At 40.0% G+C, this 18,215-nt stretch overlaps 1 protein-coding gene across 1 annotated transcript in view; it reads left to right on the plus strand.

The window, feature by feature from the left end:
- Positions 1-16,846, plus strand: part of MCM4 (minichromosome maintenance complex component 4) — a 20,224-nt gene extending 3,378 nt beyond the window's left edge. Inside the window, exons 5-16 of the mRNA XM_019526988.1 lie at positions 2,578-2,673; positions 2,762-2,857; positions 3,384-3,522; positions 3,933-4,153; positions 5,501-5,621; positions 6,853-7,112; positions 12,012-12,377; positions 13,665-13,792; positions 14,731-14,938; positions 15,520-15,748; positions 16,148-16,281; positions 16,733-16,846. Of these exons, the coding sequence (XP_019382533.1) occupies positions 2,578-2,673; positions 2,762-2,857; positions 3,384-3,522; positions 3,933-4,153; positions 5,501-5,621; positions 6,853-7,112; positions 12,012-12,377; positions 13,665-13,792; positions 14,731-14,938; positions 15,520-15,748; positions 16,148-16,281; positions 16,733-16,825 (2,091 nt within the window). The 3' untranslated portion in view covers positions 16,826-16,846. The remainder of the gene's footprint in view (positions 1-2,577; positions 2,674-2,761; positions 2,858-3,383; positions 3,523-3,932; positions 4,154-5,500; positions 5,622-6,852; positions 7,113-12,011; positions 12,378-13,664; positions 13,793-14,730; positions 14,939-15,519; positions 15,749-16,147; positions 16,282-16,732) is intronic.
- Positions 16,847-18,215: the final 1,369 nt, after the last annotated feature.

An 18,215-nucleotide genomic window follows, 5' to 3' on the forward strand; every position in this document is an offset into this window, starting at 1 on the left:
AGTCCCTGTTCCCCCGAGCACTGCCAGGAGTGACCAGGAATAACGGTCACAAGCTGGCAGAGGGTAGATTTAAGCTAGATATCAGGAGGCGCTGCTTCACGGTGATGGCGGCTAAGATCTGGAACCAACTTCCAAGAGAAGTGGTGCTGGCTCCTACCCTGGGGGTTTTTAAGAGGAGGTTAGATGAACACCTTGCTGGTGTTTGACCCCAGTACTCTTTCCTGCCATGGCAGGGTGTCGGACTAGATGATCTACTCAGGTCCCTTATGACCCTAGAAACTATGAAACTATAAACTATGAAACATTGTCACTTTTATGCATTTTAAAAGGAGAAAAACACGCTGCTTGGAATTTAACTTTTGCCAGTTCTATTATAGAGAGGTTTTGTTTTCCAGTTTCTGCCTTTCAGTACATTAGCTCTAGAAGTTTCTAAAGACCTTTTCACGACCCAGGTTCACAACCAGTATTCCATCTGAATTCTACTGACCTCTCACCCGCCTTTTGATACAGTTAGCAGTCTTCTTGAACTCTTGTTCTAACTTCAATTCCTGTTGTTTCTCCCGATTTTTTCTTCCATCTCTTTAGTCAATCCTTCATCCTTCAGTATTCTCTTCACTTCCTAACTCTACGGGTGTTGTCTTTAATCTTTTTTTTCTACACCAGTGATTCACGGCCAGGGTGCCTTGAAATCATTTGTTGTGTATGTTTTAGCACTGTTAGGCATATAAACATGACACAAGATAAACCCATGAGAGTTCTTAAATAGGAATCCATAGTGTCAAAAGCATTCAATCCTGTTTTGTTATCAAAAAGTGAAAACTAAGAGCTGGTATTTTGTAAGGGGTGTCTCAAGCCTAAAAAATTGTAGAGTAGTAGTTCTCAACCTTGTCTGGGTAACATTCCCAACCACAAATGGAACTACTATTTTTATCTTGAAGACCTGAGATACCTCTCTTCTCTCTCTGCTGGTCCCCCTTGCCCTCCTTTCTCTCCCCCTGTTTCAGAGTTGTTGCCATCTTTTCAAACTAAAATCCCAGCCTTGTCTTGCTGATATCTTGTGGATATTTATCCAAGTCCTCCCTACTGCCTCCTTTCTCACTATGAAGGACAGTCCTGCTATCATGCAGGCCTGTACCCTGAATGTTATCTTCAACTTGGAACTTTGTAGTTCCTTGCATCCAGGTTTTCTTTGAATCTGCAAATTCTCTTTGTATAACATCTCTTGTTTATCTGTTACACAGCCCAAACTCTCATCCTAATGACTGGAAATGTCCTTTCTCTGACCTTAGCATATTCAGTCTTGCCCTGCTCATATATTTGCAGAATGATGCTGTAAGGTTCATTTCTCTAGCCTGTCGCTTTGAACATATCATTGCTTTCTGCATCCTTTTAATGGTTCCCTCTGTCACATCATGTGTAAGATACTTAAATTCACTTTCAAGGTGACACTATCCTTGTTTATTTGGTATCGAGATATCAACCCTTGATTCCATTTGACTTGGGATGACAGCCTGCTTCATTCCTGTAGGCCTGCCAGGACATGGCTCTGCAAGTGCTAGGTGAGGGGAGTAGATTGGCTCTCTAGGGGACAAGTTCAAAGTCAGGCTTCCACAACCTCGCATGCAGGAATGAACTGTGCACAGCTATGAACTTGCCAATGCAGTTGGAGCCTGGATCCTATACTCTACCTGTGCTAGCAAATAGAAAAGCCATGAATAGGATCTCATCCCTGATCTCAAAATTGCACGTCCTGCTGTGCACATGTGGCATGGCAGGATGTTCATTTGTTGGCATGATTGGGACTTGATTCCATTCCTCCAATATCTGCCAGGGCCAATGACTTGATAAAGCTTTTTATAATATTTGCTACACTTTAATAAACACTTTCTGAAGGTACTGTTAGAATTAAGAAGTTTTCACTGTGAGGAGTAGTTCCCTTTTCTACTGGAATTTTTCTAACAGCTGGCAAAAAATGTTATTCAGTGAAGGAGTGGGTTTGCACTGAAATACAATATTTATACCACTTACTGTATCTCTGTTACTTTAGATTGGGGGCAGGCAGAGTCCAGCCCACAGGCTGGATGGGGCCTGCAGCAGACTCCATCTCCCAGCAGCCACTGCCCATGTCACTGCAGCTGGTTTCTATGGAGACCCAAGGAGCCATGACAACACAGGGCTGGGGTTTCCATGGAGAACTGGTCCCAGCAACGTTGGCAGGGTGCATGACTGGATGGGGACCTGCCTTGGGGCCAGGGCTAGGATCTTGCAGTGGTGACAGCATGGTCCGGAGCTGGGGCAGAGCTGCAGTCTGCTGCCTGCATGGCCCTGCACCCGAGCAGTTCCTTATCCTGCCTTGTGCCCTGCCAGCGCTGCTGGGGCCAGTCTCCATGGAAACACTGGCCCTGCCCTGTTATGGCTTTGCCACTGCTGGGGTCTCCATGGAAACTGGCCACACAGACACAGACAGGGGCTGTTGGAATGGAGTCTGAGCACTGGCCAGATCCACCATTTTGCCCACCCACCCCTGCTTTTAGATGCAACTAAATCTAACTATTTTTATTTTGTTTCAATATTTAGAGATTTCTTCAGCGTTTTATTGATCCACTGGCTAAAGAGGAAGAGAACGTTGGGTTGGATCTTAATGAGCCACTCTATATGCAGCGACTTGAAGAGGTACCATGGTAGTAGTAAATAAACATACTTTAAGTTGTAGGTGAAAATGCTGTGCATCTAACATATTTTGTTTTTATACAATGTGCAGATCAATATGGTTGGAGAACCGTTCCTGAATGTAAATTGTGAGCACCTAAGATCATTTGATGCAAATCTATACAGACAGTTGGTCTGCTATCCACAGGTAAGATCAGTTTCATTTCCAGTTGTCAAAAACCTTTCTTGCAGTTATTCAGTTTGTTTAGATTGCATTGTTAAAGCTCAGTTGTATTAGCTGGATAGTACAATGCTTAAGCACTTGTCTAAATACGGTTGCATATGTGTGTACATGCATACATGTTCAAATTTCTTCACAAAATATATGCAACTCGTTTTGAACCAGTCACTTGGTAGCTGCAGCTCCAGAACGAAACATAAATGTGCCACTGATTATCAGCTTTTCTCTTTACAAGTTCTTGTTATTTGCCTAAATACCATTCCTTAACAAGAAGTGTCCCTACTATAGTTGTAGTCTCCAGAGGAACACACAAGATTTAACTGGCCAGTTGCGTTCCCTTTCTGAAAAGCAATTTTAAGTGTCCTAGAGCTCTGACCGTTCCTACCTCTTTATAATACCCCTCGTCACAAAACTGATTTTTTTTTCCTGATAAAAAGCAGTAACCGTTTAATTCCAATTCTTCTTTTAAATGCCCCTGTTCCATTTAACACAGGAAGTTATCCCAACATTTGACATGGCTGCTAACGAAATCTTCTTTGATCGTTACCCTGATTCAATATTAGAACACCAGATTCAAGTAAGACCATACAATGCATTGAAAACAAGGAACATGAGAAGTCTGAACCCTGAAGGTAAAGTGTGGAATGAAACTTGGAAATTTAGTAATTTGTTTAATAATAAAAGCAAAATACTTTGAGTAGCCATGAGAATATTAGATTGGTGCAGCATCTAGACTAGTAATATCTATGTTGTGTAATTTGAGGTTAAAAGTACCAGAGGCAATTTCAAGAAGCACCATGCAGTATAATGTATCCATAAAGTCATTTAACTTTTCATAGTTAATGATGTGCTTTCATCTGGAAGTAGAAGGTTTTAAATCCCTCTGTAAACATTTGGATATAAGTCTTTTTTACCCACACTTTAATTATGCTAAAACATTCTGTCCATTTTATTTAAAAATTAAATACAGCGTGAGCTTGGAGCCAAGCAGATAAGGCATTTCCATGTGATCTGTTAGCATGTATCCCTTCCTATATTGCAGATATTGACCAACTTATTACCATTAGTGGTATGGTGATCAGAAGCTCCCAGCTAATTCCTGAGATGCAAGAAGCTTTCTTCAAGTGCCAGGTTTGCGCCTTTACCATGAGAGTAGAGATTGATCGTGGCCGGATTGCTGAACCATCAGCATGCAAGAACTGTAACACAACACACAGCATGGCATTGATTCATAATCGGTCCATGTTCTCAGATAAACAGATGGTATGTTGCTTGCCTTATGCCATTTAAAATGGAATGGGTGTTTTGCCAGCTAAATTTTTTTCGTTCAGGTTTAATTATCACTATTGAAACATGCTTGTTTTTTAGTACTGAAAATATTGAAATGGAAAATTATTTACGGCTCTTCAAGGGAGCATCTGAAACGATACAGTGCAAGATTCCTTTTTTATTTAAAAAAAAAAAAATCGATTCAGTGGGGGAAGACCTAGTGTTAATTTGGAAGAAAAGGTGATGAGTCCAATTACTTTCTCAATTATATGATAAGTTTTCACACTCAAAGCTTTCTAATATGTCTAGACCAGTGGTTCCAAAACCCTGACAGACTGTGCACAACCAATTTGAAACTTTTGAACCTTAGGTACCACCAGCAAATTGTTGTCATATAAAGTAATTATAATAAATCTGTTAATGTGTACCACTGACAAGTTTGTCTGAGTACCACTGGTGGTACCCGTACCACAGATTGGGAACTGCTGGTCTAGACTAGAGGTTCCCACACATCAGAAAACTTGGCAGTGGGGAGTAGTGGAAGCTCCACATATCTGGATGCAGCCTCACCTGCACCATGGCCCACACAGCAGGATCAAGACTGTCCTGCCCCCATGCATTCAGATTGGGCCAGGCTGCTCCTCACCTCCTTTCTCCCCTTTGCACACCTGGATCAGGACCAAAACACTCTGCCCTACTTCCCTGCGTCTGCATGAGGGTTGCTCCACCTTCCCCATCGACTGTGCGTGTCCAGATAGAGGCTGCTTCAGCCCCCATACCCAGTATATTCATACTGCGGCCACCACTGCCCTGTCCCTGCTCCGCATGTCCAGAGTGGGATTGGGCTGCTCTCCCCTACCTTTGCATTGGGGCTGTCCTGTCCTCTCCCCCGTGTCCAATTCAGGGTCACCCTGCCCTTGTCTCTTGGCAGATGAAATGACTACCACTGTTGCACCCATACCCTCCTGCAACTAGATTGCGTCCATCGGTTGGATTCAGCCTGTGGAGGGACCTGGCACTGGCCTGCAGGGCAAAAAGATAGTGCACCGCTGGTCTAGGTGCATCTGACTAAATTAGCTTTGTCTGTAAATCTCACTTGTTATACTTCTACCCACGTCAATAGTAACTAATTAAAAAATTTTCACTTGTACCCAATTTTTATTTAGTAGTCTTTCACCATCTTGTGAAATTTTAGTGTCTCTAGCATTTTGCAAAAATGTGTACTTTTGAAAAAGTAAAACCTGTTTTGTCCATAAGTTTCTTTCTATTCAATGAATGTTTACAAGTTGAATAATTTATAAAAATAACTAAGTTTTGGAGTGTGTGTTTGTTTTTTGTTAGATCAAATTGCAGGAGTCTCCTGAAGATATGCCAGCTGGCCAGACCCCTCATACCGTTGCACTGTTTGCTCACAATGACCTTGTTGATAAGGTTCAGCCAGGTGACAGAGTTAATGTTACAGGTAAAAAGGAGAATTATTTAGTTTAAATTTTTATATCTTCAATCTGTGTCCCTCTAATAAAGTGATGCACCAAAGCTTGGAGCAAGGCCAGTTTGAGCAATTTATATGCTTCACAATTGATGATAAAAGTCCATGTTAGTTAAGGTAAGGATAGAATAGAAATATTGCTTAATTTATATAGTAGCATATCTTGTGGTATAAGATGACTTGAAACTTCCAAGTATTTTCTACCAATTACCTAAGTATTCCCACTTCCTAGTAGGCACTGTCTTCGTGTGCTGAAGGAGCGCAAGAGATTTTTTTGTTTGTTTCCTTCCCCTCAAAGTTTCCGTGATTTCTAATAAATAACGGCAGTGGTTCTTAACTTTATGCTCACCTGCAAGGTATTGTGAAAATATGTCCACCTTTACAACAGAACATCTCTTGGAAAACTTGCATATTTCTTTAACAGATGAAATATGGTGAAATGACTTGAACTAACTCATTTTAAATAATCAATTTAAATAGGATTTGAGACTTAAAAGTGACTTGGGCTTGCAAAAATGCAGTTCACTATAAATGCAGATTTTATTAAACAACAAAACAGTTGCAGACAAAAAGTACACTACTGAATTATGATCAATACTGAAATGGTCTTAATGTGTATTTAGCTTGATTATTATTGATTGTGCCAGGTACTTAAGTGGGACTACTTAACATTAAATGTAGATGTGTAGTAGCATCATGGGCTAAAACAATATTAATTTTTTTTTCTTACTAGCAGATATTTCTGCTTTCAAACTGTTTTTCGTTACTAACAAACAACCATTTTAGACTTTCAACAGCCTAAAGTGGCTTATATTTTCTGAGCACAAGTCTTCGGTATTCTAAGGTAGAATTTTCAAAAGCACATTAAACACTGATCTCACAAACATTTTGAGAAAATTAAGTATTTATTTATAATATGTGTGCTTTCAGTAGGTACATAATCAGATTCCTAAGAGACTTAATAGAACAGGTTTCATTGATTTAACACTAAATCTCTGCTGGAGCAGGAATAAGGTCAGGCCATTTAAACTTTCTTGGGCAGGTCCTTTAGAAAACCACTGTTGTACATTGTGGTTAATTATGCAAAAACAGGCTATCAACTGAAAATGTAGATAGTTCATTAGGTTCAATCAAAGTTGGAGATTTTTTTTTTTAAATTCCTATCACGTTCTATGATTTTTTTTTTTTCTTTTTTTTCGTTTAGGTATCTACAGAGCAGTTCCTGTTAGAGTTAATTCAAGGGTGAGCAATGTAAAATCTGTCTATAAGACCCACATTGATGTTATTCACTACCGTAAAACTGATGCCAAACGTCTGCATGGTGTTGATGAAGAAACCGAGCAGAAAATGTTTTCACAAGAACGTGTGGAAATGTTGAAAGAGCTTTCTGAAAAACCAGATATCTATGAAAGACTTTCTTTGGCTCTGGCTTCAAGCATTTATGAACATGAAGATATCAAAAAGGTAAACATATTTTATAATGTTCCTTGCATACCACAATAGAAATGCTGAGACACCATATCAGTATTAGCTTTGGAAAATACTACTTTGTACAGGCTTTCAAATACTGGGCTTGAAGTGAAGGGGGAGGATTGATTGGAAACTTTTTTCTTTATTTGTTTGGCACATCCATAACAACACTTTTGCTTTTATTTACAATAAGTTTCAGTTGTCAGAAGATCTGTAATCCAAAAGCCTTTATAGTTGTAGTGTATCAAGTGATTGGGAAAGAGACATCTAGCTTTTGCTTTTTTTTTCCTGTTTCAGCCTTCAGGGGTCAGATCTCCTGTCACCTTTGCCCATCTTTTTTGATTTTGTTTCAGGTTTCATCTAGGTGGGCTGTGAAAACTAAACAGTGGAAATGCAGATCTTCCATTGAGTGGGTTTCTAAATCTTGAAGCTTGAAAGTCCACAGTCTTGCTTATATTGCCTTAAATTATTTGTCTCATAGGTATTTGGGGTATATGATTAGTTGGCCAGATTTGAGGTGGTCTGTGCAAGAAGCTCCTGAGATTAAAAACTCACCTTTTTAAAAATGTGACAACATAGTTATAATGCATGTTTGAGCATGCCTAGGGCTCAGCTTTAGCTCTCATTCTCCTCAAATGGATGTTGCATATTAAGATTTCATCTCAGCTAGTGCCTAGGACTCACTACTCCTTTGAGGAAGTGGGTAATTCTGCATCCCATATTATAGATCTGACTTGTGTTCTGAAAGTCACTTTCAGCAGCACTGGGGTTCTGTTAATCTGGAATACTTGCAGGTATGGTGTCAAAGTAACTGGATTGCTGTGGTAGCATACTGTGTCTGTTGAACACAAGGAGCTGCATATCTGATGGCTGTCCTAATCAGGCTCTCTCAGGCTGTGTGGAGTGCATTTTAATTTCTTTGACTGTGTAACAGGGCCCTGATTGAGATCCTGTTACTAAAGGAACAGGGGCAGCTAAAGACAATTACAACGTGGGGGTGTACAACGTGGGGATGGGCCCCGCCCACGGAGAACCAATGACGCCAGGACCCGAAGGATAAGAGGGAGAGAAGGTGAAGGAGAAATTGCCTTTGGGCACAAGAAGACAAGCTCGAGGTTAATCGAGACCCCAGGAGAGGAAAAGTGGAAAAGGATTCTGACTTGGGATACTAGAGAGAGCTGTGAGGTTGGGACTCCAGAAGACAGGTCAGATGCAAGACGGATGACTGCCCGGGTAATTGAGCTACATTTTGGTGAGTGCAGGGAGAAGTGGAGCCGTGCTGCGGGCGGGAGCCACAGCTAGCATTAAGGAGCAGGGAGGCTATGGCGAGCCGAAAAGACAGCGGGGAAGAATTACCCCTGCCCAGACCCCTAAAGAGTCCGGGGAAGCCAGAACCCGTCCCGAGTAGGGAGAGACACTGAAGGTCAAGGGGGCAAGCCCCGACCGTGGGAGAGCCGTGGAACCTGCGCGCCGGCTGCCAGAGAAAGATGCAGGCGGCGGCTGTAATGAGCCACTAATGAGATGATTAGCAGTGGATACCAGGACTTTGTGTGGTACTTACCGGTTGTATTAGTGGACCGGGATCAGCCTGGAGACTTGGGGGGCCGAGATCGATCTGTCAGACTACTTCCTCCTCCAAAGGGGGTTCCTATAAGTAATAGAAGAGAAAAGAGCTGAATAAAAGCACCTGCATTATATCCAATCCGGCGTGGTACTTCCGGCAGGTACTCTTTCAAATATCACCCCCTTCCTCCCTATTTCTATTAAGATCCAAGTCGTGGCAGGCGAAAATCAAGGGGCTTGAGGGGGGGTACTCTGCATGGACCTGCTGACAGACTGCATTTGGCAGATGTGGCTTTGGAAACTTTGCTCTTGAGGCTACATTTCTGGTTTAAGAGCCAGTATTTTGTAAATACTACTGAGGTCCCCCTGCTGTACCTATGGCAGGTTAGGGTATTAGGTCTATGTTATGTCAGGGTTGACAATAGTCTTATGTAAAGCTTAGATTATGGTTTGCATGGGATGGTTTGGATAGGGATGATCCTGCCTCAAGCAGAGAGTTGGACTAAATCACCTCTGGAGGTCCTTTCCAGCTCTACTTCTCTACAATTCTATGAAAACTGTTCTCACTAGGGCCAGTGAGGCGAGTTAATTATGCAGGTGTCAGAGTTAGAAGTGGTGCAGCTTAGATGGGAACGAGCACTGCACTTGTAGTCATTTTAATTTCATAATCATAGTATCAGAAAGGACCTCAAGGGTCATCTACTCCAAAGGAAGGCAGCCTTTTCTGACTGTGGGCCAGCATGACACACTATGAATTGGAGGCAGCCAGGTGGGCTCTAGGATCCTGCCATCACAGCTTGTCCCCTTGGGAGCTCTCCTGCAGCTGGCAAAGTTGATCCCTTCCATTTGAGCACAAAATCTGCAGTTTCCTTGGTCTCCTATGAAGCTTAGTGTCCTGTGCCTCTTAAGTGATCTCAGCTTGCCTTTTGCTTGGTGTCTGGGGCATCAAGGGGGAATCAATACAATATAGGCATACCTGATATGCACAGCAAGGTGCTAGATGTGAATCAGAGTACCTGAAGTTATACAGAAGCTTTGGCTTTACAAAAATATTATTATTATTAAAAATCTTTCCAGATCCCTGCATTTTGATTTAATAACATTAAATGTGCTGTTTTAGCTAGGTTGATTGGAGGAAATACTGGCACTAATGTGCTTATACTAGAGCAATTTTAGGGAAAATTACTTCAGTGTAAGCTGCTTGCAAGACATGTAAGCATATCAGTTATCTTCCATGACAATAACATTAATCAGAGTGTAGATGAAAGACTAATAAAGCAGCATAATATAATTAATTAAAATACATATTTCATAACCAGTTTCTGAACACTAGCAATTAATCTAATCAAAGAAAGGAAACATCTGTGGCTTACATTGTTGTGCTGTAAGCGATTTGTTAAATATCAGGATACAGCTATGCTTGACTTGTGGGATGAAGAGACTTGTTCATCAAAATGGCAACCTGCAGTTTTCACAGAAAATTAGCACAGAAGCCCTTCTAGAATAATTTGTCTAATGGTATATACGGTGGGTTCATAGCTATCTCTGTCGACCCTCAGTGCTTTAGTTCATTCATAAACAATACCTGAAAATAATCTCTGACAATAGAATGAGCCTTTTCAAAATAACCCTGTAAATACCAGGTTTTCCTGCACAAACTGCTATAGAAAAAATCAAATGGTGTACAAACCAGAGTACTCTTTCAAAAGATGATTCTCTAACCCACAAGACAGAATATTTGTACTATTCTGTTAAAACAGTGCCACTACAGGTAAGGATTTTTCTATCACTCCTTGATGATTACTGTAGCACAGTGCTGTCAAACTCATTTGGCTTTGCAGGCCAGATGAGCCACTTCCAGACCTGGCCCCGGGGCTTCTGACCAGGGCTGGCAGCAGTGAACGTGTTAATGGCATGGCTGCCTGAGCTGCTGTGAGTGCCGATACTAAAGGAATTAATGCTGCCGTTGTTGCCTTTATTGCTGCCATTGTGCCCTGCCCTACCAAGAAAGGAAGCCCCCGAGTGGAATCTTGAGGTTGGCCTGTGGTAGAGCGTTAGCTGGTAGCTGCAGCAAGAAGCCCCATGGGCCAGGTTTGACACCCCTGCTATAGCACATTAAGAGCAGATGTAGGGCAAGTAAGTAACACTTGGTTAAGAGGTCCCTTGGATATAACTCTCCCAATAAGGCATTGGGTTTTTTTTCTGTCCTTTGCTATCAAATGTGTTCTAAAATACTCTTCTGTATGCGTAGTGACAGACGGAAGGAAAGTTGAGCTATGCTTTGTACAAAACACAGTAAGAAGTATGTATTGCCACTCAAAGCTATTGTCAAGCTTTATCTGCCTCTGTTGGGTGCTCAAATTCATTTGAGAACTTCTTGGCAAAATGAGAAATCCAGGCCCTTCAGTGCAAAGTACACTAGTAGCTGGAGTTCCTTTCCACTTTCTCTCACTGTCTTAAGCTGGTGAATGCATTCACCACAAATAATTGTTAACATCTGTATTTCCCATGGCCCTTTCTGACCTGCATACAGCTTGAAAGGTTTGATACAGACTTAAGAGTGAACCAAAACATGCTGGAGGAGTGAAACTTATGATACAAAAATTAGATACTGGCTTACTAACAAATTATATACATCCTCTTTCATTACAAACAGACTCTTAAAATATATATATAATCTCTTGAATTTTTCTATCAACACCAGCTACATAGATCTCCTGCAACTGGTGACCTCTGTTAAGTAGAAGGAATTAAGCTTTGTCAAATTCTAGCAAAATGAAAAACCTAAATGTTGATATTCACAAGACTGTAAAGAAGGTAACCAATTTGTGTGTGTGTGAATGTAAATGCAGTTCTACTCTAAAAAGTGAAAATGACAATACTTGGTATTTCTGCGGCTTATTTTGTACCTGTTGTACAACAATAAAGAATTTCTTAGGGAAAAATCTAGATACTATCCATTCTGATTCCATTCTGATTTTTCTATCATTAATAGAACTGTTTAACTTAATGCCAGCTGTAGCATTTGTGTTGCCAAGAGATCTAGTGATTAATGCTTTTTTTTTTTTTGGCATTATATTCAATTTTGAATTTGTGGGACTGGTAGGTTAAATTTAAAACAAATACTTTTAGGAAGATTTGATGTGGAAATTGTTCAAGCTGTAAATAAAAAACTTGGGAGCCATTGTGAATAAGCTTCAGAGAACTTTATCAAGTTCATGTGTGTTCTTTGTAAATTTAGTTAAGATTCTTCAGCCAATTATAGATGGACTTGGTTAGTTACCAAGTTTTCATCTGAAAGAATACTTTTTGCTTTGTTCGTTTTAATAGGGTATTCTACTTCAGCTGTTTGGGGGATCAAGAAAGGATTTCAGTCATACTGGAAGAGGCAATTTTCGTTCTGAGATCAACATTCTTCTCTGTGGTGATCCTGGTACCAGTAAATCACAGTTGCTTCAGTATGTCCACAATTTGGTTCCAAGAGGCCAGTACACATCTGGGAGAGGCTCTAGTGCGGTTGGTCTTACTGCTTATGTGATGAAGGATCCAGAAACAAGGCAGTTGGTTCTGCAGACAGGTGCTTTGGTACTCAGTGACAATGGCATTTGCTGCATTGACGAGTTTGATAAAATGAATGAAAGTACAAGATCAGTACTGCATGAAGTAATGGAACAACAGACTCTTTCCATTGCCAAGGTGAGTATTGTCGCGTTGTCTTGGATCTCTGTTACGCCAAAAAGTTAATATAGGAACCAGAGATTAGACTTTGTCAAGAAATGATCAGAACTAGTTAATTTAATGTCTTACTAGCATAGGAGTATAGATTTTTGCAGATGTCTTGGTAGCGTTCAGTGTTGCAGACTTGGTACAAAGTTTACATCTCTTAATATTATTTCTACATAATCTTGTTCTGCTGATTGTAATACTAAAGCCTTGGTGTTTCTTGATTTGAGATGAGTGGTTCTCAGCTGGGTTGCCTCAAGAACTGCTAGGAGTGCCATGACAGTGGCACCACCACTGCTGCTGCCGAAGGGTGAAATTTTCCTGCATCCCTGTTTTTAGAAGGCACATTAGGACCGATCCAGAAAGAGGCTGCAGGCAGAAAGACATGCAGCCATACTATTTCTGATGTGGCTCTTCACAGTTCAATTCTGATGCACTTCTTAAACTGAGGCTTGTGGGACAGTTTTACTTTGTGGCAATGCCAGGTGGGAGACATTTGCTGTTGCCACCAGCCAGATCGAGAAGTTACTGGTAGGAGCACGTGCTCTTGCCACAGCCGTTCCTGGTCCAGCCCTGCATGTTGTGTCCTTCAAGCTGCAGAGGCATGCAGGAAAGAGAGAATGCTTTGTGCATCTCCATGTTCAGGAGCCAAACCATAATGAGCTGCAGCAGAAAGGCGCACCTGCCTGCATAATGTGATACAGACAACGCATCTTTTTGCTGTAGCCACTTCTGAGTTCAGCTCCAACACGTCTCCTGAAAGTAGAGGCACATGGGACAGTTCCATCTGCCTTTATTTTTGGGAAACGTCACAAAGAGTCAGACCAAGAAGGGCTTCATCAAGAATATGTGCTTCTTTGCAATTGGGCTCTGTAGGAGGCACATGGTGCAGATCCATCTGGCCTCAGTGACACTGGGCTAAATATCATTAATTATAAGGAGCTAATCAAGTAATACCTAATTAAAAATTGACCATATGATTTATAATGTTTATACTGTAATATTCACAATCTGTTTTATTTATTAATTTTTAAATGGGGTGTTGCAAGAGTTTGAAAACTTTTACAGGGGTGCCTTGAATCTAAAAAGATTGAGAACCACTCATCTAGAGAACTCCCTTAATCATTTTGATGAACCCAGGAAGATCTAGTTAATCATTCAGTTTGCCTTAACTGTTAGAATAGCGAGTACACATTAGCTAAACATAACTTCTGAAAACTCTGGGAAAGATTTCTTAGTTTTTATTTTTCTGTTTGACAGGCTGGAATTATTTGTCAACTGAACGCTCGCACTTCTGTTCTAGCCGCAGCTAACCCTATAGAGTCACAGTGGAATCCAAAAAAAACTACCATTGAAAACATCCAGCTTCCTCATACATTGTTATCCAGGTATTGAAGTTAGAATTTTGTTAGTCTCATGTTTTTAATGCTACATCTGTTTTAGGTTGTTGTGGTTTTTTGAAAGGACTAATGATCAGTGCTTACTGCCTGAGATGGGGAGGAGGTAATAGCAGCCTAGTGGTAACCCACTTTCTGGTCAAGTATTCTTAAGTGTCCTCTGCAGCCTGAAGGGATTAAGTCCATGTCTCCCAGGAGAGCACCCTATTGCTGCAGACTGGTCAGAGTGAGGGTATTTTTCACTACTATTCAAGCGGTGTCACTATGCAGAAAAGAATTCAAAACTCAAAGGAATGATTAACAACATGCTGTAGTGACTAGGGTCACTACCATTGTGGGGGGAGTCAGAGGCTTTGGTCCCTCAGTCCAGGAATTTTTTCTGAAGCTTATCAGCAGTCTTGGGAGCAGGGGCTAGAAATGGGTAGGTGCTCTGACCACTTGTGTTTTTAGGCATTGGCAACACAACCCCCTCATCAGTGGCTCTGTGGCCACTTTCTTTTAAAAACAGTCTGCATTTTGTAAGAGGCCTGATTCAAAAGGTGTAGGTTAAGTTAAGTGTTCTCTCAATACACCTATTGGATTGGACCTCTTATAAGACATGCAAGGAACAACATTTAATTCTCAAATCCCAAATGGGCTTGAGCACAAGAATGGGTAACTTCTTTAAATCAGTTGTTGATTGGAGTATCTTAGTTTTGCCTAAATTTCCAATTGAGTCTTGCTCTCTAAAAATTGTTAGATCATGAAAATCTGCAAGTAGCATGCTTTTGTGAGTTGCAGGTAGCTGCCATCTCTTGGAATCTGATAGCAAACTACCATCCCTGCATATGGTTGAACACTTTTAAATTAAGAAATAAGGCTGCCTCCCAGGGTTAAGGTGAAAGCATATGTAGACTATAATACCTAGTGTATGTTCTTATTCTGTGCAGATTTGACTTGATCTTTCTTATGTTGGATCCACGTGATGAAGCCTATGATAGACGTCTTGCTCACCACTTGATTTCACTGTACTACCAAAGTGAAGAACAGATGGAAGAGGAGTACATGGATATGGCAGTATTGAGGGATTACATCGCATATGCTCGATGCTACGTAAATCCTAGACTAAGCGAAGAAGCAAGTCAAGCCCTTATCGAGGTATAGGAATGTGGGTCTTTGAAACTTATAAATCAGAAGGTCAGAAAGATTTCTGTGAAATTAGATTTAATAAAAGTCTGCGTAATTTGCTTTACTGTGCTTTTATAATGGTGTCTAAATTACTGATAGCCCTTTCCTTTTTAAGTCAGCACAGAAGATATTGTCAGTCTTCTCATGACATTGATCTGATTCCTATATTCTTGCAGGGGCCATTGTAAAACTTCTGTGGAATTTTGAACTTATGCTTCTGTGTTGGGGCTACCTTTATAAATATTAGTAATAGAACTTGGGGTCACTTTTATTCTTCTGTAGTTTAACCTTATCAAGCATAAATGGTGATACTGCCCACTGGCATTCTGATTTTATTGCAAGATCAAGCACAGGGAAGTCATCCTACATGTAGCAGGTGTCATTGGCAGGACAAATTGTCAAGCTGTTCATAACATTTAAATATAAATTAAATGTACAGAATGGGTAATTTTTCCCCTGATGGTAATTTGGTCATGACTATGAATCTTCTTTTGTGGGATCCTGGATATATCCCATATTTTAAATATCACTTTGAATCATCTTTCTTTCAGGCTTACGTAGATATGAGGAAGATGGGCAGTGGTAGAGGAATGGTTTCTGCATATCCTCGACAGCTTGAGTCTTTGATCCGTCTTGCAGAAGCTCACGCTAAAGTGCGCTTTTCAGACAAGGTTGAAACAATTGATGTTGAAGAAGCAAAGCGCCTCCATCGGGAAGCTCTGAAACAGTCTGCTACTGATCCAAGGACTGGTATTGTGGACATATCCATTCTCACCACAGGTTTGTGTTAATAGGATATTTAACTGGGATTACTGGCTATATTTTGTATGAAAGTGCTTTTTCAGTATGATCCCATCTGAATGAAATGTTGAAGGAAGGATATTGGACTTCAGACTAGCCATTGAACCTTTCATTTATTTTATATGTCAAACCTAGAGGTAATGTCAAAGTCAGTAGGCTTATTTTACAATAAAATAATGGTTTTAATTAAAACTAGTGCATAGATCTTCAAGACTTACCAGCATATCCTAATACCTAAAGCAATCAGTTGATGAACGTCTTCTCTTTGGCTACAAAACCATTTATTTTGTGTTGTGACTTTTTTAAATGTAAAGCAGAAATCTGTCAATTTTCGTATTGATTTAATATGAAAAAATATACTTTTTTTTTTTTTTAAAGGAATGAGTGCCACAGCCCGTAAACGCAAAGAAGAACTGGCTCAAGCCTTGAAAAAGCTTATTCAGGCAAAGGGTAAAACACCAGCTCTAAAATATCAACAGCTTTTTGATGATCTTCGTGCACAGTCTGATGCAGTAAGTTTCTGCTCTTCTTTTAACTTGTCTTTTTTTTTTATTTTTTTGAGCTACTAAGTCCAAGTATACTTTAGTGTCCATTTAAATGTCCCTAACATAATTTGCTTCTGAAATAGTGATAAGGAGTTTCATGTAACTAAGTTTATTCTTGCCTTAAATTGAATTATTCTTTTCTAAGGAGACTCTGGCTGCAAAATAATAATACTCATGATTAGAATAAAAAGCTCAAATACTTGCATAATTGGTTTGCTGACCAAGAAGAAAGCTAGCTTATGTCAACATTGCTCTACAGTTTTGGGCAAGTAAGCTGAAGTCTATATAGCTTACACACCAAGAAAACTGGTAATTTTGACTTACTAGTTCAACAATTTTGCCATGTGAGGTTTTGTTCCTAGAGTCTTTGTAGCACATAGCCTTTTCTAAATGTGCTCAATATTTTTTTTTCTTGAAGGCTGTCACAAAAGAAATGTTTGAAGAAGCGCTTCGTGCCTTAGCTGACGATGACTTCTTGACTGTGACTGGGAAGACTGTTAGATTGCTGTAATGAGAGATTAACTTGGAGCAATCAAGTTTCACTGGGTTTTTTTTCTTTGTCCCATTTCTCATCTTATTGCCCCTTCCCTTTTTCTCCTCCCCCAAGCAGTTGTTTGTGAGATCTTTTCAGTTCAAGGTTATTATTTATGCCAGCAAGATTAATGATGACTGACACTGCTACTAATATTGTAAATGACTAGAATTGTGGGACTGAAGAAATCCTTGGCTGAACGGGACTGAAGAAATCCTTGGCTGAACATACCCAGAAATGTTTAAACAAGATGTGTGGTGTTACTAAAGTACTTCGTGTAGAGCAAGCTAATGATTTTTATACATTTAAAATTGAATTGTAAAAATTCATCTTTGACTAGTGCTTTATAACAAGTGCAACATGAGTGCTTGCATAATGTGCTTTTTAGTGTTAATTGTGAACAAATAATTTCTGAAATAAATTCTTTTGATTTATAGTTACTTGCCTTTCTATGCCTTTTGAGAGAGGAATCTGCATGACTTCTTGAGGAACACTTCTCAACTTGGTGTTCCATGATTAGAGACAAATTTATTTTTCGTTGAGTTGAGTGAAATTAATCACTGCATTTCTTTGCATTTAACTTTGTTTTTCTTGTTCACATTTACCTGCCAGTCAAATACAGTTTTCTGTTTGGAATGGCATTTTTACCATTGCAGGATACAATGAAGTCTGTACATGAAAAACCATCAAAGAACAAGTGTTCTTCTCATTAAATACATGAGAAAGAATAGTCAAATATCTTTGTGCCAGCTCACACTTCAGATAACTTTCTGTTCCACAGGGTTCCCTATTCACTATTTTATTCCTTTTTTTTTTAATTGCTAAATAGTGAGACTTAAATATGGAAATGGCCATCAGTCTGGATTTTTTTTCTGGCTATTAAGTTTGTATGTTTTATCATAAAACATGCTCAGTTCATGTATTATCCTAAAAATTCCTCTGATACTCCTCATTAAAGAGAATCACTTTAAAGTGAAATTATGGAATTAAGTCCTTATTAATTTAGTTCCACTTAAGATACAAGACACACAAATCTTAGATCACTAGCACTTTCCTGAAAAGGTGCCTGGTTTGTGGAGAAAGCTCACTGGCAACTTCTGATAGATGGAATCATTACATATTGCCACTAGGTGGCTCTATGCTTTTACATGGTCTTAAAATTCAAACAAATGTGAAGCATCTGTCTGGTACTTCACTAACTACTCCAGTACTACACCCTAACTGTGAAGTAGTGCCTTCAGATGTCTCATCTAAACCTACACTCCCACAACTTGCGGCCGTTATTCCTTGTTGTGCCAAGGGGTGCTAGAGGAAACAAGGTCTCTCCAAAACCCTTCTGGTCCCCCCTAGTAAGTTTATAGATGGTCAC

Source organism: Gavialis gangeticus, unplaced genomic scaffold (assembly GCF_001723915.1).
Source record: "Gavialis gangeticus isolate Ggan-Ray unplaced genomic scaffold, GavGan_comp1, whole genome shotgun sequence".
Lineage (NCBI taxonomy): Eukaryota > Metazoa > Chordata > Crocodylia > Gavialidae > Gavialis > Gavialis gangeticus.